The sequence below is a fragment of the Danio rerio genome, chromosome 17 (assembly GCF_052040795.2).
Source record: "Danio rerio strain M-AB ecotype USA chromosome 17, GRCz13ab, whole genome shotgun sequence".
NCBI lineage: Eukaryota > Metazoa > Chordata > Actinopteri > Cypriniformes > Danionidae > Danio > Danio rerio.
Window position 1 is genome coordinate 34112019 of NC_141037.1, and position 26899 is coordinate 34138917.

At 34.5% G+C, this 26899-nt stretch overlaps 1 protein-coding gene across 1 annotated transcript; it reads left to right on the forward strand.

Annotated features, from left to right (window-relative positions):
• The first annotated feature begins 34 nt into the window (after positions 1–34).
• Positions 35–25315, forward strand: ywhaqb (tyrosine 3-monooxygenase/tryptophan 5-monooxygenase activation protein, theta polypeptide b). Its single transcript, NM_201484.1, is given in 6 exon segments — positions 35–96; positions 2636–3026; positions 16526–16649; positions 19246–19409; positions 19497–19592; positions 23734–25315. Coding segments are annotated over 5 exon segments (738 nt in total). The 5' UTR covers positions 35–96; positions 2636–2732; the 3' UTR covers positions 23794–25315.
• The last annotated feature ends 1584 nt before the right edge of the window (positions 25316–26899 follow it).

Genomic DNA, 26899 nt, shown 5'->3' on the forward strand with positions numbered 1-26899 from the left:
GTAACACTTTCGATTGTCTTTCTCTACTACATTTTTTTTCCTAACCATCCAAGCTCAAAGGCTATCAATCCGGTGGAGCCAACTATAGATTGCGAGGTGAGGTGCAATTTAATGTGTTTAAGCCTTAGAGTATGATGTGTGTTTATTATTTAAGCTTATGTTCTTATGTGTGGTTTATATCGTTTCATTGGACGGCGTAATCGGTAAAACCGCGCTGGTCGGTTGAGAGGCAGGAGGGGCTGCCAAACTGCGTCCATATCGATCAGGGAAAAAAATGGTTGATTTGCTTATTACATTGTAGTAAACATGTATTTCCATTTGGTGTGCGATACTTGCGTTCTTAGAATGCATATTTGCTTAATATGTGTTGGCTAAAATTATAATATGTGTTGGACAAGATGAGACCCATCGCTGTTTAAGGCGGGTCGTCGAAACGTTTTTTTAAAACATGCTTTTTCAATCCGATTTTGTTAAACGTTGATTTAGATAGGGTTGTATTGGTGTTATAAACTAATATTAAGTCTTAACGTGCGCATTTGTTTGCCAAAAAACGCATTGTAGAATGAGAAACCTCATTGCTACGGAAATCAGGCTGGATTTCATTGATTCATATTGACTCGGTATGATTTTCATCGGTGTGCTAAACTGAAATGTCCTATTTTGACATTAAAATTATACGTTTACATATATACATAAATAAAATCCCCTATTTTGACATTAAAATACGCATATATATATATATATATATATATATATATATATATATATATATATATATATATGTGTGTGTGTGTGTGTGTGTGCGTGTTTGTGTGTGTGTTTGTGAACAGGGCTGGGCTGTATGGATCACACTGACACAGATGTGTTAAGCTGCACACACACACTTGCATTCATACACACCCTGTCCGTGTCTTCAAATCTAGTGAGCTGGCTACCTAGACAGCAATGCGTGTCTGTCGGAAATGCGGTTTTGGCAGGCAGCTCGCTAGGATTTAAATCGCATCCACTCGTCTAAGCTGATCTCCGTGTTTCTAGTATGTGTGTAGGTAATGTAAATGTAAGATTCACGGAGAAAGCTTGATTTCAGTGATTCGAATCTTTTGAGTCATTTGAAATCTGCTTCATGCATTACTGATTGCATCGTTACGACAGTTGATAGCAACAATGTTTGCGTGTGCTTTGATGTGGCATCTACCGCCTTTTGCTTCTCGGAAGTAAGCTAATTATTGCTAAATACCTAGAAAAAAATATCTAGATGGGAGATTTCCTTAAGATTCACATGTTGTTGTTGTTTTTCAAGGCATTTGGCTAGCCCTGTCACATTAATCAATATATCGATTTATCGCAAAACATATGGACATGACCTCAATAATTTTAGGTGATGCAATATATATCGCCCATACATACCCAATTCTAGCAACATTGTTACAGATTGTGCAACATCTCTATCTCTATTTGAGGTGTCAGTATGGTTAAAAAGCGTGTTTTTACGTTGCACTTTTTTGTTAGGATTTATTATTATTCTTGTCGGATTTGACTTTTCACAATCTTATTCCAATGTCTATTTATTACATTATTAAAATGCCTCTAATAGGATTAAATATTCTTAAGAATCAAATATTATTCTTTGGAAGAATTTGATAATATTATATTGTCATTCTGGCATTTTATAATGAGTGGCATAAAAATGGTCTTATAATGACAATAAAATAGTTTATTGCTATATATTTTGGTGCAATATATCTTACGACAAAAAATATTTAACACTGTATTTAAAAAAACAGGTTTCTAATAAGTAACTAGATAAGAAGGTTTGAGACACGTGTTCAGTTTATACTGACAAATTTGTTTACAATGGACTTTATTTTATTCAGAACTTGAAAAAAATTAAATTACTGAAATTAACTTAAATTACTGAAATGAGCCTTTCATTTTTGACAGCACTCCTTTATGTAACACAAGAGTACAAAAAACAATACATTTGTTTGCGCTACAAACCAGTAAGTTCTTGATCCTGACAGTACATTAAAATAATTTGATAATTATCACCACTTTAGAATATCATGCAGAATAACAAGGTCTTTTGTACATACAGCTAAAAATAACTAGAAGGGGAAGAAGACTCTGGAAGTCTTGCGCATTTAGGTTACAGATGACCATGACCACTCTTACGTTAAAAACAAGGTGGATAAATGAGAAATTGAATCATTCTCCCAACCAATTGTGTTCATTCAAGTGTGCAATGGCATAGTTGATTCAGTTACGACAAGATATTCCTGTTACACATCCAGTAAAATGTATTAGTTTGTGTGATAATTTTTACAAAGCAATTATCTCTGCCGCTCTTATGTTAAAAACAAGGTGGGCAAATGAGTAATTGAATCATTTTCTCACCCAATATTGTTCATTTAAGTGTCTGAAGGCATTGCTTATTTAGTTCACCTACGACTCATCCAGTAAAATGTATTAGTTTATGTGCTTCACAGCTTGTAGTCAAATGCTTCTTGTCTTCATAAGTCACTCATTTCTAAGAGGTAGACATCAGTATGTGGAAGTAAACAGAAAGATTTGTTCACAAAAATGATACCCAAATCAATATATTGAGTCTTCACTGTCATTATCTTCCCCCCCTCAGCCTCTCCAGGGATTAAGCAGCGGTTCATTCCCCTCCTTTGATCAGTCGAGTGTCCTATAGACCTAAAACACTCACAGACTTAAAGAAAAGCAGCAGGATGGACAGAACAGAGCTCATCCAGAAGGCGAAGCTGGCAGAGCAGGCAGAACGCTATGATGATATGGCGTCCTGTATGAAGTCGGTGACCGAAGCTGGGTCTGAGCTGTCCAACGAGGAAAGAAATCTGCTGTCCGTTGCCTATAAGAACGTGGTGGGTGCCCGGAGGTCTGCCTGGAGGGTCATCTCCAGCATTGAGCAGAAGACCGAAGGAAACGACAAGAAATTGCAGATGGTGAAGGAATACCGGGAGAAAGTGGAGTCTGAGCTGCGAGATATCTGCAATGATGTGTTGGTGGGTATATACTTCCATATATAGTAATACATATTCTTTAGATAAAATTATTTACGAGATCAACGGATGAATTGTAAGAAAGAAAAAAAAAGTAACAAATAAGAATGCAAATGTCTGCATTTGGTGTTGCATGATTAATATAAATTTAACCAAAATTGCATTTAGTATACTTTGGCCATCCACGTTTCACAGCTGTTTATGTGACATCATTTTTATCACCAGAAAAGGCCCACAGACATCAATGCACAGTAAATGCAGAATGTCGAAATTTAAGTATACCCAGCAGCTCATGATTTAGTGTTTTCTAGAGTGTCAGAGCATTTCCGTTTGCAGTAAATTGCAAAATTGCAGCAAATTGCACTTAGAAATGCAAAATGTTCCAACCATGTTTACAAATTTCTATTGAGAAGTGCTTAAAAACTGGATGTTGACAAAAAAGTCAAATATATTATCAACCTTTTGAGGAAGTTTTGTAGCCCAACAAACAAACATGGGAAACCCAGATGTGTGTGTATATATATATATATATATATATATATATATATATATATATATATATATATATATATATAACAACAATCATTAATTTAATAATTTTCCTTTGGTGTTGTCCCTTATTTATCAGAGGTCACCACTGTGGAATGATCCTCCAACTTTTCCAGCATATGTTTTACGCAGCGAATGCCCTTGCAACTGCAACCCAGTTCTGGGAAACACTCATACACTACAGCCAATTTAGTTTATTTAATTCACCTATAGAGCTTGTCTTTGGACTGTGTGGAACTCAACACAGAAATGCCAATAGGTTATATGCCTAAGCATGCTACTAGGCCTTTTAATTAGCCAGTAACCTGGGTTAACCGCTTCCGGTAAACTGAATGCCTGATCTCCACTGGCTGAGTGATATCCGATATACAGTGGGTCTCATATTGTATAAGAAGCACCGCTTTAAATGACATTTTCCCCCACCATGTCTTTATAATATAAGCATTTATTTTACCCCAGTATATTTAAACGGCTTTTTGTCTCGTTATACGCTTGAGCAACTAAATGAATGCCAAAGTTTATTTATCTGATTGTATTTTAATTACATTACAACATCGATGCTGTAACCGGAAGTTAATCAGTATAGAAACAACACTAGCTTGGCATATACCGGTCCAGCCGTGACTGCAACCTTTTTCTTTTTGTTGTGAGGTGACAGTGCTAACCACTGAGCCACCGTGCCACCTAAAACAACATTTAGAATTTTTTATTTGTTTTTTTTTTTGTCTGTAAGGGTGCATTCACATCTGTAGTTCGGTTCATTTGGTCTGGACCAAGGGCAATAAATGATAATTTGTTGCATTTTCTGCCATCTTTGGTTCGTTTTCACACCACACTACTGGCTTTGGTCCGAACTAGTTAAACAAAACCCAAAATGCCCTCATCTGACAAAATCCACATCTCTCATTGGCCAGATGATGTTAAACATAGTTCCTAAACTGCTTATCGATTGGTCAGAATTCACGTGCGGAAAAATGCCAATCAACCCGCAAATAAACAAAGCAGACACAAAATATCTCTTTTTACTATGGAGGGACGACTGCTGACTGATTGTATCCCTGCTTTAGACAAACTATACATTTCAAGAATGAAGTGCGGCCGCGGCTGGAAAACAACATTTTAATGCATCGCACGTCACTTCAAGAGGAGGCGTGAATTAATTTATCATTAATTAATTTAAACATTTTTCCTGCATATCCCATATTGCACAACGCATCGGCCTACGGCAGCTGGATTAGTCCAAAAGGGGCAGTACTTTTTGCGGTCGGGTCTGTTTTTAGTTTGGATCACATTCGCACTACAAACGAACCGCCCCAGGGTTTATTCGAAAGCGTACCGAGACCACCTCTTCTTTTTTGGTCCGCTTTTGGTGCGCACTCGAGTACAGTTGCTGCATTCACACCTGTCCCAACAAACCACACCAAGAGGGAAAAACGAACTCTAGTGCAATTCAGCTGAACTAAATGAGGCAGGTGTGAAAGCACTCTAATAGTCCAAATTATTATGCAGAGGTATGCACTGAATTTTTAGCTACCAAAATCACTTGAGCAAAAACTAGAACTGCAGATAATATTCGGTAGGTGAAAGTTAAGTGCATCCTAAAGAGAAAAATATCAAAAACATGAAAAAGGCTATGCTTCATACACTGCCCATCATTGTCAGCACTCTAGTTTCACTCTTCCTCCAGCCGTAGTCACAGATGCGAATAGCGATGCGCTATGAAACCCATTCATTTCAATGGTTTGTGCTGGCAAGGGCAAGTTGGCGACCAACTTATTTCAAAATAGCTCAATTTTACACTGTGTGGGTGGATATTCTGGTCATTTACATTTACTTATCTATTCATGAACCACACATGCTCACCGGGAAAGTGCCATCTGCTCAAATAATGCACAGACGACAGGACATTTTTATGTAGTATAATTGTTTCTGCTGTTTGCAGTAGCGCTTCTGTGATGTCATGGTAACACTGAAAAAATAATAACGCCTCTCCACTCTTCTATAATAATCACAGTAAAGTGTGAGTATTTCATTGGCTTTTGTAATGTTTAGTCAAGTTATAAGTTAAATGCCTGAGAAAAAAAGTACAATTTAAAACCAAAATAGCTTTTGTATTATTAAGTAAAACACGAAATCCAAGATTTTCAATTTCGGTCTAGAATTTTTATTCCTGTGCATTCCTAATTATGCGTGGATATTTTTTAATAATGTACACTTTGAAAATAATCTGCACACATTAAACATTTTTGCTGTATAAATCACATAAGCAACAGTGCAGTTGTTATGAATCACTGCTGTGATTGGCTCTTATGAAGATGTATGTATTCAAGTGTATGTTATTCCATATACTACATATGTGCATTACACATAGCATAGTAGAGATTATGTCCTCTTTTCCGATGGAACAGCAGCCCAGTTTTGGCTCTCGCTGGAGACGAGGGTGTCTATATTAAGGGGAGCATGCACAGTCTTGCACAAGGACAGTCACCGACTCATTATTTTTATATCCAGTGTGCGTGTAGTGATAAGTCCAATTAGACGCTGCGCAGTTTGCATTTTATAACCTTTTTGTATAAGCCTTGATATAATTGATATGGCATAAAGGAGAAGTGTTTCCTGATAGATCCTTCCCACAGAAGGAAGTGTTTATTTATATAATCAAATCATGGCTCTGGCTGTGTCTTTTACCTTGTTCGCAGAGAGACGAGATGATCAAAGTTCAACTGCGTGTGTGTGTGAAGGTGCAATTTAGTAACGCTGGTTGAATGGCTGCTGGGTAATAGTGAGCTCTGCAGTTCCCTTTTCTCAGTGTTTGTGCTACTGGGGAAATAATTCAGACTCATCTATTCAGACACCTTGTTTCTTTAAATAAATGCAATAATGTCTAATGTTGCCTGAAGGAGGTTTGCTCCAAAAATGGAAGCACTGTTATTTTTATTCTTTTAGGCCAAACTGAAATGGTAGTATGAGGCTTTTCTTGTGGATCAGAAAAGCTGAAATATATTCATATAGAGAAGATCTTAGTTTATTAATATGAGACCGAATTTTATTAACGATTCAAAGACTATAGGTAATAGTATTGCATAGGGGTGTAACGATTAATCGTTGTACGATTTATTGCGATGCAAAAATGTCACAATATGCATCGTGGCGTTATGACGATTTGATTACGATATGACGTCCGTTTTCTCTTATTAGTTGAGCTGTTTGCACGTGAGCTACGTTCCACCTGCTGTCGCACGTGAGTTCAGATTGCAGCAGCAGTAATGTTAGCAGACCAAGATCAGTGGAGCTGAAATAGAGGATGGCCCATCTTCTCAAAATCAGACGTCTGGCAACATTTCGTTTGTACAGTCATTGCTTTAGACTTGTCCGCTTTTTGACACGCATACTGGGTCAAACATCCTAAGTTTTAAAGTCTTCACAGTGATTTACATACTTTGCACAGCGACAGGGATACCTCCTAATGGTGTTGAAAGAGTAACATACTGTATTTATAAGGTACAATTCACCCTAAAATATCATTCTGTCTTCATATAATGTTCCCGCCGAAAAAATAACACATGACGTGAGCTGACCGTGAGCTGTTACTACAGAGGGCGGACTTTGATAGACGCGCGCGTATGGCAAGCCGTTTTAGCATTTAAACCTTTGTTCTGACTATCCATAAATATATTTAGAGATATCTCTAATTATATTTTGACTAGTCATAATTATAATTCAACTAGTCAGAATGACAATTAGAGATATCTGCAATTACAATTGTACTAGTACGAAATCAGATTGGAGATATCTGCAAATATATTATGACTAGTCATATTCCTCCATTGACTTCCATTGAAAAATGTTTGCAGATATCTCTAAATGAGTTTTGACTAGTCACAATTGTAATTAGAGATATCTCTAAATGAATTAAATTAAATATGAATTAAATACCTGGAAATGTGTATTTTTTTTTGCACACACAAAAAACGCAAGTGACCACGCAAAGCCTTAAGCTCTTACTGTTAAATTCAATTGAATAGAAAGCTTATTGTTTTTGCACCTTTACTTAAATTGTTCCTTAATTTTGTCTCTGTCATTTCAATAATATTTTTTAAGAAGTTTTTAAATTGTTTTATTTTCCAGAGACAGGCCTGTTTAATTTATTTACTTATAGAAGGTTCAGTTTAACAAGTTGAAACAAAAGAAATACATAAAAAATAGTTTACTTGGTAAAATTTGCATTTCAGTTTAATTTTCAATTTTTATTCCAAATATCGTGATACATATCGAACCGTGAACATTATATCGTGATACACATCATATCGTTAGTTGAGTGTATCGTTACACCCCTAGTATTGCAAGATTCACTAATGGCTTATTTATACTGTATATATATATTATTAGGGTATAGTTTAAAATATATGAAATTTAACAGAATTGTTAATAATATTAAATCTTTTTGATGTGTGTTTGTTTTTGGATAAATTATTGGGTGATTGACTGTTGATTCATGTGTACATGCTTGCTTTCTCTATTTTTATTAATGCCACAATCGCCTAATCCTTAAAAATACCAGTTTAACCCTTTTAATGCAAAAGCTATTCAAACCCCTTCTAAAGCACAAAATAGGTCTAAGATGATCCAAATTCATTTCTGTTGTTTAAATCAAGGCTAAGTTTCTTTTCGAAATTTTTCCAAATTTTTTTAGCAAATATTATTACAGACATGGCGACACAGTGGCTCAGCAAGAAGGTCGCTGGTTCTAGTCCCGACTGGGTCAGTTGGCATTTCTGTGTGAAGTTATACGTTTATAAGTTTGAATCAACTAAAATGGCTGTAGTGTTTGTGTGTGCATGTCAGAGTGTATAGGTGTTTCCCAGTACTGGGTTGCAGCTGGAAGGGCATTCGCTGTGTAAAACATTTACTGGATAAGCTGGCGGTTCATTCCGCTGCGGCAACCCCTGATAAATAAAGGGACTAACCCGAAGGACAATGTATGAATGTATTAAAGACATTAATTAAATATCTTATTTTTGATTTCCACAAAGCGTAATGTTAATTTTTTTAGTTGTACTTATACATCATTTTTACTCATATGAGGTCAAATAATGTTCATAATTTTGTTTGTTTGATGTTCATTGATAATGTGACTCCGTTTTATTTAAAAAAGAAAGGAACAAATGGAATAGAATACTGAAGGATAAAACAAACTTGTTGAAAAGACTAGTTGTTGAAAAGACTTGTTGAAAATATAACTTTAGATAGACACATCTTGTGCCTCAGAGGATTATTAATATTGTTAAATGTAATCTCAAAACGAATATCCCTTTTATACTGTACATATGAATATTGTAAGGCCTACATTCACTTAAAAAATTCATGAAAACATTGATTTTAATTTCTCAGTGTTTGTTTTTAATGCATTTAGGCAATGCGCTATAAAATATTTAAGTCACAATGTAATGAATACAGCACTACCATAGGAGTACTAATGAGTAATTGAACTCTTGTTACTTGACTTACACGTTGAGTGGGAATGATAATGATGTGGATGGCAGCTACTATTTAGATTATAATCTGTGTGTTTTGGTACAACACAGCAGAGTGTGAATACCCTGTTTCAGTTGGCTTCCTTAAAACACATCCCATAATAATCACATGTTAGCCCAGTATAGTACAATGTTATCCTCCTGTGCTTGGATTGACATAAACACACATTAAAGGAAAAGTTCACTACAAATTTTTACTCTCACATTTGTCAGAGTTGGCATTTTTTTATTGAACACAAAAGTAGGTGATATGAAGAATGCTGAAAACTGGCAGCCATTGACATCCATAGTAGGAAAAACAAATATTATGGAAGTCCTAAAACACTGCTATGTGTGTAAATAATACTATGGCTACCGGTTTGCAACTTTATTCAATATATATTCTTCTCTATTCAAGTTATTTGAGTAAAAGTTAGTAAATGATGACAGAATTTACATTTATGTTGTGAACTGCCCTTTAATTACTAGGAAGTCAGAAAAAAGATTAAACAAAGACATTTTGATGGGGGGAAATGCATTCAAAAAAGGTGGTGAATTTCCTATTCATGCTACTTTACTATCTGCATTTTAATTCTATTCTTATCAGATTCAGGCGAAAGTTTTACTACCAGTAAAAGTAAAACAAAGAGCTTCCTGCAGAAAGAGAAAGTATTCCCTGAAGTTTCCTTCTGGTAAGTCGGTGGGTCAGTCATAAGTGGATTTTCAGCAGTCCAGTCTAAAACCATGTGAGGGGTAAAGTGTGTTTGTGCAGTGAGTCATGACCAGTTTGAGCGAGAACTGAAGCTTGATTTCCCAGCTCGTGTGTGTGTGACGGCTGAGGGTGTGTCTGTGATTCATCGCACTGTTGAATCTGCCCGCGGATCAAGGTTGTTCCACACACCCCCACCTGTCCAGACACACTGCCACATGCTGCCAGCTCTCATACGCTCAGTAGGGTAGGTGAAGGAGAGCCGAGCGCCTCCTGCATTTAGCATTGATTTATATTTGTTGAACATCAGGGGAATGTACACAAAATCATTCACCTGCATGTGGTCAACAGCTAAACATATTTGGAGCCTGACAGTAGTTTTCTAACAAAAAGAAGCTGTTTGATTGTAGCAGGGGTGACTTTATAAACAAAAATTACCCATGTGATTAAACAGTAGTACTGTCAGATGTTATTTTGCTTTTTTTTAAATAGCTGTTTTCTGTTTGAATATATTAATAAGATAAAATTGTATTCCTGGGATTTGAGCAGCCAACACTGCAGTCTTCCATATCACGTGATCCTTAAGAAATCATTTTATTATGCTGATTTGAATATCAAAGAATATTTATTATTGTTATTGCACTATTATGTTAAAACTGTAACTTTGCTACAGTATAGAAAGTTCAGAAGAAAAAGCATCCTTTTTTACCCAATCTAAAGATCTTTACTGTCACATTCGATGGGATCTTGCGGAATTATTATTATTTTTCAATGAATAAAAACTAAAATTATCCGACAGCCAGCTCTCTGCAATGCCCACTAAAGCTAAGCAAGGCTGTGCCTGATCAGTACTTGGATGGGAGACCACATGAGAAAGCTAGATTGCTGCTGGAAGTGGTTTTAGTAAGACCCGCTGAGGGCATTCAACCTGTGGTCTGTGTGGGTCCTAATGCCCCAGTATGTTGATGGTGCCATCTTTTGGATAAGATGTTAAACCGCTAAAAATCCCTGGTTGTCCTTCGAAATAGAATAGGGTTAAACTGTAACTTGCCCTCTGGCCTCTGTCAATTATGACCTTCTAACCATCTTCATGTCATAATTGGCTTGATCACACTGTCTCCTCTCCACCAATCAGCTGGTGTTTGGTGTGCTGTATGTGCAGTATGGCTGCCATCATGTTATCTAGGTGGATCCTGCACACTGGGGGTGGATGAGGAGATTTCCCTCAAAAATGTGTAATGTGCTTTGAGTGTCCAGAAAAGCGCTAAATAATTGTAAGAAATGATTAATATTATTATTAAAAAGTGCATTTACATAAATGAATGCTAACACAGATCATTGATGAGAACTAATGTAAATGCTTTGCAGCTTTAAAAGCTTTTAGATTTCAGGTCAGAAGCAGGATTCTGGGATAGCACTGACCTTGTTTTTCCGGATTGGTGATCCACGACTGGCATCTTTGTGCTGAGAATCCTTGACAAGTGTGAAAATGAAAAAAAAAAATGCCCTGGCAGGTCTTTTTTCTCAGGCAAGCAAGAAGAAACAGGCCCTCATGCTGGAGAATGTTTCTGACGCTTTTGCTTTGAGACTGCTGCCTTTACTCTCACAAAACATAATTTAAAGGCATTTCTGAAAAAGAGAGCTTAACCAAAAATCTAAATTCTGTCATCTTTACTCATGTTCTAAACCTTTATGAAGGCAACAGGGATTCCTTTGAAAAAAACTATACAGTGAAAGTAAACAGGGTCCAAAACACCTTGACTTTCACCCTATTTTAATGAACACAAAAGAAAGTCATTTGGGTTTTAAAAAGATATGAGGGTGAGTAAATGATGAGAGATGATGTTTGTTTTGTGAACTGTCGCTTTAATCACACAGAGCATGAAATGTTGGACTAGTCTAGATTTGAGCTTATCTGTTTCATGCTGATTTGTTTTTTTTTATTTGTGAGGCACAGAAGCAGATATCAGTAAAGTGTAGGAGGATGAAGAGAAATATTCAACTATTGAAGGTGCATTTCTGACCCGCCATCAAGATGCATTTTTATTAATCTTATCATAAGTGGACGATATTACAAATGGGCTTCAAAAGTGTCTAAAACCTGCAGTAGTATGTGCACATTTAGCCACTTCAGGATGATGTTGGATAAATGCGACAACTTCATGTGTTTGTTATGGGATGTGTTGTGAGAGTATAATAAAATAAGGATTGAATCAGGAATGAAACTGTATAGTTTCAATTGTTGTAAAAAATAAATGAGTGAAAAAAAGAGAGAACCCAGTCCAGGAGACTCAAAACAAGCAGAATTCCTTTATTGAGACGTGTTGGTTAATCTGCAGTCATACAGCGTCTTTTAGATGTCCATGTGTCTGCAAGAGCCTACTAGAGGTCCGCAGTCTGCAAGTTCTTTCACAAGTCTCTCACAAGTCTGAATTAAGACAAAGATTTCATGTCTATATTGTGTTCTTAGGAGGAGGGGATATGGCTAAACAAAGCATGCAAATTAAGAGTTGTGGTCGGCAGGGTAAACTGCCTTTTCAGGCCTGATCTCGTCATGTTCTGGAGACAGAAACCACCTGACCAGTTGATCGAAAAGAGAAAACAATAGACACAACCATGCTGTGAAACTGACAATTTGCATTACTTTGGCTTAGCCTGTAATCAGAAAGACAAAAGGTTAATGTTCCTCCTAGCTGGGATGTTAATGAAATGATATCATTAAAACCCGAGAATATAACTTTTTAGTTATACGTAGATTATTGTTCATTTAAAATTAGATGATATAAATTTATATTTCCACACAATACACATATTTTTCCAGCTTCCTAATTAAAAATTCCAACTAGCTTGTAAGCTTTATAGCATAGGTTTGTTTAATCAATGGTATTCTTGCACTCTATACTGGGTTTCTATCTTAATGTAAAGCAAATCTTTTCAAAGTTAGCAAAATAACAATATTAATGAGCTAAATGTAAATTTGGTGTGTTTTGGTGTGGTCCATCACGTTTTTCATATGGCTAATGATGTTCACATTGGTTTAATGTCCACTATTTCAGAATTTACATGGCACATGCATTTACATTTTACCAGCGCTGAAAACCTTTTTTGTAATTTTAGGAAATCTTTTTCTGAATTTATTTGATGCACTACTTTAAAATTAGCATTACTGCACATTGATAGAAACATAGCTAGAGTGTAAAATTCATGTAGAATGGGAAAAAATTAAAATGGACAAAATCTGAGCACACATGAAGTGCTTTTTCTCTATTGGGCCGAATGGTTCTAAGAACAGTTCCAGTTCTATATCTACAACAACCTGGTGTGACACAGCACAAGCATGACAACATCTTGGCTGATCTGTGCTGAGCGCGTGTTTGTTACATTTACAATATGTTGCCTTGCTGCCAGTTTCTTCATAGCTGGCTAAGCAATAGTGTTATTTTTTTGTTTATTATTGTAAGTAAATATCAAAGAAAAAAACCTAAATATCTGATTATTGTTCATAGAGCTGTTTACAATACACTTGTAAACAGCTATATTGACAATGACTGGCGCTTTTGTATAACATTCCAAAGAGCTTATGGATCAGCACCATCATTGTCAAACTGTTTTCATGTTAACTTGACCAGAATGTTATTAAATTAAGCAAAGAGAACCATTCACCTTGATAGTGGAAAAGAGGATATGACCTCATGAGACACGTAATGTTTAAGACGTAATGCAGACTATGATCGAATCCCTGTGTGAAATACACTATGCACTTATGTACATGTATACTCAACTGTGTAGTGAATGAGTTTAGTGTCGTCACAAATGAACCACCTAACGTTTTTTACCAAACACAAATTCAAATCGTTTCTCAGATGTTGTTTAATGGTTGCCAAATTAGTGAATTAAATTACCAAACTACCAAATAGCACCTGTTATGAGTACAATTTCATTCACCTTCCTGATAAGGCAGCATAATTTTCATGTTGAAGAATTTGTCTTGCACAAATCCAAAATAAAAGTAATCCAACTCCATGCCAAATCGGTCCACTATGGCCTACTTCATGGGTACATGAAGTGAAGAGTCGATTCACACTTATAAACAGTTGAATAAGTGCATCATCTAGGTTTTTAAAATGCACTGTATTTAAACTTCTAGTGTGAATCCACTACTTATACTATTTATTCTACTAAATGGCGTAGAGTAGTGCATAAATTTGCGGTTTGGGACAGACCTTAGGTTTATAGCAGAAACAGGGCTACGGTGAGATAAGGAGCTGTGATGTTGTGTTGGCTGTTCTGTGCTAATCTTTCTCATCCTTGGTGTGGTGGCTAATCTGGTATTTAGCCGTGCCTTAAAGCTGCTGCTTTCACTGACATAGATTACTGCTGAAACAGTCTTAGACTGGAAGACAGAACTCCAGCGTTAGGGGCAAGTCTCCGAGACCCAGATTAAGCTTAATCCTGGACTAAAGTGAAGTTTGGAGGAAAAATCCCATAACATACTTCGATTCAGTCTGGAATTGGCACTAACAGAAGGATGAGCTGATGTTTAGCCTTTTTTAAGGTCATTCACCTGGTGCTTTATGAGATTTTGGGGGCCTAAACAAGTGACATGAAGAAACAGTGAAAATAATAAGGCCTAGAGTTTAAGAATTATTTGTTTAGACGATTGTATTTTTGATTCAAACATCCATGAAATATTACTTCCAAATGTTCATGATTTGAATATTTTTATTCAACTTTATATAATCACAGCAGTACATTTAAATATGTTTAACACATAATCTACGTTTCCATCCACCTATTTTTATGCACATTTTGGATTTGCACATAAAAAGCGCATGTACATAACTGAGTAGGATAAACTTCTTATTCAATAAGAAAAGATGCCCATAAACTACAATGGAAACACTTTTACCGAACAAATGCGCATTAAAAAAGGTCATGTGATTTTGTTATAAGAGATCTTGTGATGATAAAAATATGTGTGAATGGATAAGCCAGCAGGCTGAGCCCACTGTAAAACATCTGAAATGGGGTTTTGGTCATTCTAAAATGCTGGAACCATTTCAGTATTAGTGTTATTATATTATTAATTATCTGTGCTCTGCGTCTCACGCCTTCAGACGCCGCCACATGTTCATTACGTGTCAGCATTTGTTTTCTGAGACGCAAGTTGTTTATTAAATGAGAAAAAGATTTGCACTGCTTCTCCTATCTCAGTAAATTCCATTCTTACTTTAGATATTTGGTGCCAGTTCATCAGAAATAAACGATTTTGTTCTCTTTGACTCGTTAGATGGAAATGTTGCTTTATCGACACGTCTTTTCAGTGCCATTCCTGTTTTGATCATAAATTTAAGTCGCATCTTTGGATGGAAACATAGCTATTTAGAGCAATTATCAAGTATCATTATGAAGGAATCTTTGAAATTATTTAACCAGTATTTCTGTTTTACTAATATTGTAAATGTCACAGTAGTGCTGAGATAAATGTTTATAATTGAGAAATAAACACTGATGTCTTGGGTTCCAATTAAAAATGTATTTGTCAGTGCAGTTCATCCAGTAATGAGCAAGTGAATAAATAAATCTTTAATTTAAGTTATTATTTTTTCAAATCTCAATGTAAATAATAAACATAATGTAAAATAGAGTTCAGCAAAATAAATAGTTTAGAACACTTTGAAAAGCAGAAATAAAACAACTCAGTTTATTCAGAATCATGAGCTCTAAAATGTACTAAAGGTAGTACTTAGCGATATGGCAAAAATGCAGTCTTGATAATTATTTTCCATATTGAACGAAAACAATATATATTTTGATATAAGTTGTAAATGCTTCCAGATTTAAAAGAGTACCCCAACAATGACTGAAGCCACAAAAATTAGAGGGTCCCTTAAATGGCATATTTTTGCCAATACATTTTCAGTGGCCCAAATCACACTTTTAGATTCCCATTGTTGCACATTTCTTGCTTAGATCAAAGTCCAGAGCTTAACATTGTTATTGACATAAATTTTATGGCGATTCGATATAATATCGTTTATCGGCCCAGCCCTAACTAAAGGCTAGGGCTAGGCGATTTGGCAAAAATGCAATCTCTATAATTATTTTCCATATTGAATGATAATATGTATTTAGTTATAAGTAATGCTTCCAGATATAAAAGAGGACCTCAACAATGACTGAAGCTGCAAAAATTAGAGGAACCATTAAACGGCATAACATTTTCGGCCGATAAATTTTCTGTGGCAAAAATTCTGTGCATTTCTAATACTAACACACTTTTAGATTCCCATTGTTGCACATTTCTGGTGTGTGATTGGCTCTTAGATGAATATAGAGTAATAAAGTTCAGAGCTTATCATTGTTATTAACATAAACTTTATCGCGATTCGATGTATCGTTTATCAGCCCAGCTCTACTTAATACTGAATTTTTTTCTTAATCTTTTCATTATATGTTAGCATATGTGCACATTTAATCAGGTTAATTTCAGTGCACCATGTATATATATATATATATATGTATAGTCTTTGAGTTAATTCCACACACACATGCGCCCCAGAAATATTAATTTTCATCCAGTATCTGTGCTTTTCCACTTTAAAAGTTATATGGAGATTCAAATACTGCTACTCAGGTGACAAAATTTGTGTTTACGTACTCTTAAGTACATGTAAAAACCGACTTTTGGTTAATTTCTTTCATTTGTTTGTTTGTTTGTTTTCTCACAGGAGCTTCTGAACAAATATTTAATTGAGAATTCCTCAAATCCAGAGAGCAAAGTCTTCTACCTGAAGATGAAGGGCGACTACTACAGATACCTGGCTGAAGTGGCTGCAGGAGACGACAAGAAAGGTAAGAATGCACGGGCTGCTGGTTTAGTGGCTTTTACAGACATGCTTCTGTGAAATGGAGGACTGGACTTTCCTTGGTATGATGTAACTGGAAACATCTAAACAAGGGGAAGTTTGTCTCGTGTCGGAGTATAGGCTGATCATTATCTGCTCACTACAGATACTCTTTCTGATTTCATCTTGTGAGCTTTGTAGGTCGCAACAGTAAGGATTTTCTCTTTTTAACAGTGTTTATATTTTTATATGTGCACTTCAAATATTTGTTATAGCAGTATTTATTAATTTACCAATGCATTTATGAAAATTAAATGTGTATAAATACAGTTTAAGTCAAAATTATTAGCCCTCCTGTGATTTTTTTCTTTTTTTTAATTTTATTTCCCAAATGATGTTTAACAATCCAAGGAATTATTTTTTCAGTATTTCCTACAATATTTTTCTTCTGGAGAAGATATTATTGGTTTTATTTCAGCTAGAATAAAATAAGTTTTATTTTATTTTTAAAAAAAAAAAACATTAGGTTAATAGACCCCCTTAAGCTCTACGTTTTTCGATACAGAACAAACCATCGTCATATAATGACTTGCCTATTATCCTAACCTGCCTAATTACCCTAGTTAAGCCTTTAAATTGCACTGTAAGCTAAATACTACTATCTAAAAAAATATCGAGTAAAATATTTGTTGCTGTCATTATGGCAAAGGAAAGAAATCAGTTATTAGAAATGAGTTATTAAAACTATTGTTTATTAAATAATATGAGTTATTGAACTAACCATGTCTAGAAATGTGTTGAAAAAAATCTTTCTTCAGGATGAGGTTGTAGAAAGGCACAGGTTAGGAAAAGGCTACAAAACATTTCAAAGACTGGAAAATGTATTTGGAATGTGATTTGATTTCAGGCTGTATGACAAATGAAGTAATTATTTCAAAGGGTTATGATGATTTTCTATAGGCACTGTATATGTAATATAGGGATGGGACAATAAATCAGTTTATTCAAATTGTTATTTATGAATCAGTAATTATTTTTGAAGCGCATCGCAATTCTCTCTGCAATCGAGTCTTTTTACCAACAGATGGTGCTCTAGGCTACACTGTTCATGAGCACAAAGAAGAGTGCTTGTGCATTCGGTTATGTTCTGTATTAGGGTGTATGCAGAAGTATGTGGTAGGAATTTTAATTTTGTAGTAACCTCGGTCAAGTACTTTTGGTGAACTGTATGTCGTTACAAAATCGGCACGTTAAAGGTCTGTTAAAAAAAAAAATCAGTGATCTCCACTGCCTGATTAATATACAATATAAAGTGGGTCTCAGAATGTACAAGAAGCGCTGCATTCAATTTTATTTTTCCATGCTGTGTCTTTAAAATATGAACATTTATTTTACCCCAGTATATTTAATGGAGCTTCTGTGCTAGCCTGCTTGTCCTGACGGGCATGTGCGTGAAAATGGCTTTTCATCTTGTTTTATAGGTAAACAACTAAATAAATGCTGACATCTATTTAACTGATTATATTTAGATTACATTACAACATCAATGCTGTAAAAGGAACTGTATAAAATTGAAAAAAGTCACACTAAGCTTTCACCGGAAGTTTATGCGTATGGGAAGAAACACTAGCTGTGCACATACCTTATTGCACACAGCTCACTATGAACACTCTTGCAATTCGCATAAACATTTTCATTAAACCATTAACTTTAATAACAATTATTTTTTATGTTCAAGTGATACGTGAAAGGATTGTCAGAGTTGGTTAAGTAAACAGCACCATCTGGTGGTAAAAGGCAAGCTAAGAATTATTAAAAAGAGAATCACAATGCAGTCTGTAATTGCAGCATTTATTTATTGTCACAGCCCTAATTTAATGTTTTAATGCAGCATCTCAAACCCAAAAAATGAGCCAGAGTTTTTTCTTTTACACTTTTAGCCCTGGTGTTTTGCGCTTTGATGTGCACATTCATATTAACACCTTTTGTAAAGTCACAAGGTGTTAAATGTTGGTCCTGGTTTGCACAAATCTTTAAAGCCTTAAATTAACCTTACGAAAACTTACACAAACGTGTTTATAGTATGTATTATTTATAATGCTGGGCAGAGATTAATTGCGATTAATCACATCCAAAATAAAGGTTTGTTTTGCTATAATATAGGTGTGTGTATTATTGATATTTATTATGTATATATGATACACACAAAGTATCTAAAAACAACAACAAAACATACAATACAATTTTGTTACATTTTTACATTACATTTTTATCTTTAATAAAAAAAAAAATTTGTTGTAAAAGGTACAAATTCTTAAGCTAATCTAATGCAACTCGTATCAATTCATAATCTGATTACGACAACAAACATCACTTATTAAACCCATTCAAAATATGATCCATTTTTGTACATATTTCGGACAATCTAGATAATGTAAGTTAAGTCACACTATAAGAAAAACTACAAGATACAACACAAACTTAATGTACAACGCTTAACCAGCTGTAAAGCTCCTCTAGCTTCAAACAACCCCTTACTGTTGACATTATTGTACTCGATATGCATTACATGCCTAACAAAGCTGTTTATTTATTCTTCCCAGCAACCATTGAGAACTCTCAGGATGCTTACCAGAAAGCGTTTGATATCAGCAAGACAGAGATGCAGCCCACACACCCCATTCGTCTGGGTCTCGCTCTCAACTTCTCGGTCTTCTTCTACGAGATCCTCAACTCTCCAGAAAAGGCCTGCTCTCTTGCTAAACAGGTACGTTCCTGATGACAGTGCTTGGTGTCCCCTTTGGATGCAGACATGTTTTATTTTTAACCACGAGTGTTTTTCATTCAAATGTAGGCATTCGACGAGGCCATAGCAGAGCTGGATACTCTGAATGAAGAGTCCTATAAAGACAGCACTCTTATCATGCAGCTACTGAGAGACAACCTCACAGTGAGTCACAGCACACATTTATACTTTTACACAGGCACTTCTGAGAGCAAACGTGGCAAGATGGTGATTTAATGGAGTGGTGGTGTGATGTGCTGTGGAAATGCGAAAGCAAAAGGATTTAAAAATGCAGTCTAATAGATCAGTGGAGAAAAATGGCATTGGTTTTTATTGTTATCATTATTTTTCTTACTGAAACAATTGGACTATTGAAATATTAGTTTTTTTTTGACTGAAATAAGCTGAAGTTGACTTAAAATGACTTTAATAAAAGCAGAAACTGTTTTTTTTTTTTTGTGAATTCAAAAAATGCTGAAATAAAATATAACACTAGATGCAAAACAAACCAGTCAATTGTAATAAGTTGCATTACTAAATATATATAATATATGTATGTATGTATATATAATTTCTATTGAAGCTTTATTCAGTTAACAAAAAGTTTCTATTTCAGTGATAGTTTTAAGTTATTAATTGTAGCACATCAACATATTTCTGTCATTTAAGTTGTAACATGGCTGAAGTAAAACTAAAATAAAGCTAAAATTAAGTAGCAATTACCAAACAAAATGAAAAAAAAAGTGAAATACTAAAAATACAAATCAAAAAAAGCTCAATGTAAAATAAAGATTAGATTAACTATAAATTTTGGGACCAACTAAAATATGTACTCCCAGGGTCATTTATATTGAAGTTGATATTTAGCCACACCATATTGGTGTTTTGTAACATCTAGTTTTTATGAGGTGAGTTGTTAGCCCAACACTTAACCCCCAATCTGGAGGACCAGGACATACACTACAGACAATTTAGCTTACCCAATTCTCCTACAGCACATGTCTTAGGACTGTGGGGAAAACCGAAGCACCTGGAGGAAACCCACATGAACACGGGGAAAACATGCAAACTCCACACAGAAATGTCAACTGACTCAGCAGAGGCTCAATCCAGCGACCTTCTCGCTGTAAGGCAACAGCGCTACCCACTGTGCCACCCTACTAACTAAAATAACTAAATTAAATTGAATAAATGAAAGTATTTAAATTATAAAATGAAAAGTCTACTGACTATTTTTAATCAAATAGGCTAAATTATTTGACAGTAAACCAAACCAACTGAAAATTCAACAACCAAGCGAAAGTTATAGAGATGTAACGATTCACTGTGAGTCGGGTGAAAATCAAATCAAATGTGACAATTCAAACCGGTTAAAATGTTAAATAAATCGTGTTACTTGTTTTGAACAGAGGCGGCGATGTGTTTACAGGCGCAAGCTCGCTTTACCTGCACACAAGTGGCAAGCAAGAGGTGGGGCGGCAAAGTAAAACGACAGCGGTGAAGTACGCCAGAAAAAACACAAACTGTGCAAATACTGCAAAAAGACATTTACTTACGCTGACAGAAGAACGAATATGATGCACATAAACCGTCATCACAGTGAAAAACTACTGTCACAGACGTCTATACAGCTGGTACAGAAGTGGGTGTTAGATTATTTTTTGTTCAAGATTATCTCTTTGTAAGTGTATTACAGTGTTACTTACACTAATTAATTATAAAAGTAATATTAATTATTCACCTTCATAATCATGTTCAACTCCTGTCTCTATCCTACTATTAGTGGTGTAACGGATCACAAATCATACAGTTCGGCTCACAGTACGGTTTTTGAGTCACGCATCAGACCATTTTTCGAATCAGCAATAAAAAGAAGAGACAAATGTCAATTGCTTTCCATTTACACAAAACTACTTCTGCAAAAACCCTTGGTTTTGACAAACAAAACTTAGAACCTGTAATTTTAATAAAAATAAAAATCAAGAAAGAACCAGCAGAAAAAAAGGAAAATATTCAATGCGACAAATGATTTTTGCTACTGTTGCTGATTATGCTAAATATAGACATGTAACATCTTGTACAACATCATATTTATTTTCAATTTATGATTCAACAATTCACACATAAAACATTTTTGAAAACCTATTCAGTGACATCATTTTGATGGATGTTGTGCCACCTGTTGGTTACACAATGTATTTGCTTTCACCAAAGTCAAACTTTCACATGAGACTTTAATCTTTACCATAAACATCAGTGTTTATATCTGAACTATAAACTGTTCTCCCAGTTCTTCTGTGTTATTTAAATGTTTGTTACTAACTGAAAACGTGTAAAAACTGAAACTCTCTCAATCAAACGCAAATTTGACTACAGCGCTTACAAGAATTAATAAACATGCAAATCAATTTTCATTTGCTCACAAAAAACGAAAAAAGTAGATTTTGGCTGGATTTTCGTTTTTGTTTATTTTTTTTTATTTAGGGCAGGAAAATGGATAAACAACTTCAAAATTCATTATACACAAGTAGGCAATGCTGAAACACCCATTTTCTTCTGATTGGTCAACCAAATCTGAGCTCGTGACGCAGCCCTCAAAAAAAGAGCCCGCTGTGGACCAGCACTCAGGCTCTTTAATTATTATTATTTAATTATATATATAAACTAGGTTTACATGTTCTGTCATTTGATCCATTATCAGGCTTACATTCATTGCTTATGAATAAATTAATTAAAAACATAAATTAGCAGTATTATTAGACATTTGTCATTAAAATAAGGTCATAGTTAGCTGACAAACGTCCTGCTGCTGTGCACCTGATGCTGAGCAAAGATAGCCATTTCCGAGCAGCATCTAGTTTGCATGATTATTTTCAAGCAAGGCCTATATATAAAAATAATGCTGATAATAATAATAATAATAATAAATGCCTATAGTTCGCTACCAAACATCTTGCTGCTGTACACCTGATGCTGAGCAAAAACCGCCATTTGCAAGCATCACCTAGTTTGCATGATTGTTTCTGAGCTACTGTAGATCTAAATAATAATAATAATAATATTAATAATAATAATAGGCTGATGATATTAATAATAATAATAGGCTGATGATATTAATAATAATAATAATAATAGGCTGATGATATTAATAATAATATAAAAACATAGCCCTTGGCAGGTGGGCTATATTACCGCTAATAATGAACTTGACATTTGCTCTTCGTAATAAAATTGTTAAAGTGCTATAGCGCGCCCAATTCCATATTGCACATATAAATATTGCATATAGGCTACTATTCGGTGCATTTATTTATTTGATGCATTATCTATTGTAAAGCGCAATACGCACAGAAATCAGCGCACTATTCTGAATTAAGTTCTCTTTAATCAAGTTCTGCTTAAATTGTAGAAAATCTTTAAAATGGCAGGACTTTAATCAAGCCTTTTTCATTTGGAGAATTACAGTTATTAATAGCTTAGTCCCTATTAATGATCAGTTTATAAAATACATCATTGACAGATCTACTGAAGAATGAGACGAATGTGCAATGACTATTTTTATACTTTATAGCTTTATAGCTTTATAGCTTTACAGCGCGTGCTTCAAAGATGTAGTTTTTGATGTAAGCCTGCTAACTGATCAAATGACAGAATATGTAAATCTAGTGTATATATATAATTAAATAATAATAATTAAAGAGCCTGGGTGCTGGTCCAGAGAGGGCTCTTATTTTGAGGGCTGCGTCACGAGCTCAGATTTGGTTGATCAATCAGAAGAAAATGGGTGTTTCAGCATTGCCTACTTGTGTATAATGAATTTTGAAGTTGTTTATCAATTTTCATGCCCTAAAAAAAAAAAAAAAAAAACGAAAATCTACTTTTTCGTTTTTTGTGAGCAAATGAAAAACGGAAAAATAACAATTTTCTTCATTTTCCTTTTTTTGTTTGTAAACAGATATGGATTAAACGGAAGATACTCTGATTCATTACATCCCTACTTAGAAATAAATTTGACAATGAGAAATTAACTAAAAAATAGAAACAGAAAAAAAGAAAAACGCTAAAAGCTAAAATAAAAAATATGGAATGAAAAACAAACTAAAGGACAAATATATTTATTTAAAGGACAAACTAAGTCCTAAAATTACTAACTAAAATAGAAATAAGCTATATTAGTAACATGTTTAACAAATAAACCTGAAAATATTTTAATTATATATATAAATTGTACTAGATCGCTGTAAAAAGACTCAATGATTTTCTGACCTCATCAAATAATTATTCTTTTTTTGTTCTCTTCCACCAGTTATGGACATCTGACAACGCACCGGATGAGGGAGAAGGAGGCGAGGGAGGAGAGAACTAAACACTCGCTCCTTCAACAACAACAAACAACCTTTTTACACATCTCCATTCCTTCTCACTCCATGTCTGAATTCCTCCAGTAAAGATCAAACACATGATTAATAATGAAGAGCTGTTTATGACAAAAAGAGAAAGAAATCATTTAGTCTTTTCACAGTGCAGCTTCTGGACAAGAAAAGAAAGATATTCGGGGAGAAACCCTTGTTCCCTTAGTCGGTTTGTCTTGGCCTTCCATAATGTGCAGTTTCTGCTGTAGTAAAAAAAAAAGTATGACTAGTGTCATTTTATACAAGCGTATAATCTTAAAGTGATAGTTAACGGAAAAGAAATAAATTAATGAATAAATAAAAAATAAGGACATGCATTTCATCACAGGTAAGTCTGAGACTAAAAAAAAAGAATAATAATAATTGCAGGGATATTGAAGCATTTAGTTCAGTGTTTCTCAACCACGTTCCTGGAAGACCACCAGCACTGCATGTTTTAGTTGTCTTCTCTGTCTGACGCACCCATAACAAGTCTTTCAGTCTCTGCTAATGAGCTGATGATCTAAATCAGGTGTGTTTGGTTTATGAGACCTGGAAAATGTGCAGAGCTGCTGGTCCTCCAGGAACGTGGTTGAGAAACGCTAATTTAGTTAACACCTACTGTATGTTGTACTTTAACACTCTTTACCCGTCTCACCTCAGCACTACCGCGGGTTGTGCACGTCCACTGAAAACCAGTGGTCAGTCACGCTTTAGATAGTTCGATATGGAAATTAAATTATAAACAAACAAAAAAAAGATGACGACACTTGCTGAAATGGTGTACGTTTCCAATCGCATTTCAGATTTTCCTTGGAAATATTAGCTAATCTGCAGTGGTTATGTAGTATCTGACGGTCCTCCGGTTAAATAATATATTTAGTTTTCATTTTATTTTTCACTTGATTTTGGCCTGTTAAGTGTCCCGTTTGCTCTTATTTTATGAACATCGAGATCATCCATAGACGTTAAAACCATTTGTAAGACAACTTAGGGCATCTTTTGATTTGATCTTGTTTTTAGTAATGCTACGTTCAAAGTGACCCTTTCGAGTTAGCGGTTCCCCTCTAGCATGCAGACCAATTCTGACACTATCTGTGGCACGGTTTATTCCCTGATGGTCAGGTTTAAGTGAAAAGGATTATACATCACGCTCTCGCTGGGAACTGGAGAGGAGAGGGAACGAGTGAGTTAGTGTTGTTGACTTTAAAACATTGCAGTGCCACCTTGCTAATATTGGAGTTGTGTTTGTAATGCTTTGTGCGCAGGTGTGTGTGGTTGTCCAGAGAGTGTCATTATAGATTGGACCACTATTATTATTATGTTTCGTTTCTCCTTTTTGTCTTTTTTTTCTATTGTGTATGTGGTTGATTTTTTTTTCTCTTTCTCTCTTTTTTAAATTTCCCATGGATTTTAGTCTCACAAAAGCCTTGTGAAAATGTTTTATGCCCTATGTATGTTATGTAACATGCTTAAAAATTACATTTTATAAACCAATTTTATGGCTTGTGTGTTTTTTTTTTCTCTTGCTGTTTCTTCCTTTCCTTGAATACTGACTTGTGCAGAGTTCGCACAGTCATGGAAAACTTGGATAAGTCATGGAGTTTTGACATTGCATTTTCCAAGCCTGGAAAAGTTTTGGGAAAATCATGGAAATTAGTTTAACAAATATCTGTATACTTGAATTAGAACTACTCGATATTGGAAAAAATCTGACATTACAATATTTTGTATTTCTGTGATATACAGTTGAAGTCAGAATTATTAGCCCCCGTTTGAATTTTTTTTCTTCTTTTTTTAAGTATTTGCCAAATGATGTTTAACAGAGCAAGGACATTTTTACAGTATGTCTGATATTTTTTCTTCTGGAAAAAGTCTTGTTTTATTTTGGCTAGAAAAAAAAGCAGTTTTAAATTTTTTTGAAAGCCATAGTTAAACAACAACTCGCCTAACTACCCTAACCTGCCTAGTCAACCTAATTAACCTAGTGAAGCCTTTAAATGTCACTTTAAGCTGTATAAAAGTATCCTGAAAAATATCTAGTAAAATATTATTTACTGTCTTCATAGCAAAGATAAAATAAATCAGTTCTTAGTAATGAGTTATTAAAGCTATCATGTTTAGAAATGTGTTGAAAAAATCTTCTCTATTAAACAGAAATTGGGGAAAAAATAAAACATGGCGCGAATAATTCAATGGGGCTAATAATTCTAACTTCAATTGTATATTGCGATGTGAATACAATTTCACTAGATGATTTAACAGATTTATTTGGATTGATTGGGGTGATTATGTAGGGATTCTTGAATATTATATAACAAATAAATTACCAGTATAGATCAAATTTGGCAAAGACAAAAGTGAATTATAGTTTTCAGGTATTCACTATTCAGCTACAGATACTGAATAATCAACAATATTGAAATGTTCCCACAGTCACAGACAGGCCTTAAAGGAAGAGTTAAAGATTAAAATGTATTCACTATTTACTCACTTTACTTATTTCAATACTATAAGAGTTATTAAATAATATTTTTTGTGTTCTATTTAAAAAAAGAATGTTTAAAACAAATGAAGGGTGTAATAAATATGGTAAGTAATGTTTGCGTGAACTATCTCTTTAAAAATCCTAGGAAATGATAAACTTTTAATCCATTATGATTAAACCCTATATTAATCTATAATCCCAACATTGCATATCCTGAGATGTTACTATTGCAGATGCACACATTGTGATATTGATGCTGAAGTAATATATTGTGGTGCCCTAACTTGAACATTTTATTCTGTCCTTGGCCAAAAACTTGCTCTGACATTGTTAGAGCTATTTAAGCATGATCAAAATTAATTTTACATAGATATAAATACAAATTTAAACAAAATAGACAGTTGCGTGTTCTATATGTGCTGTAATACATTTGAACGTCATTGTTTTCATGGCATACATAGACATTACAAGAATCAATAGGTCATGAAAACTGACTTGAAAGTTCTGGAATTTTAGTAGTAAAAAATGTGTATGAAGCCTGCTTGTGATAGTTCTATTGGAGACCTTGATTTATATTGTAGTCTGTTTATTTG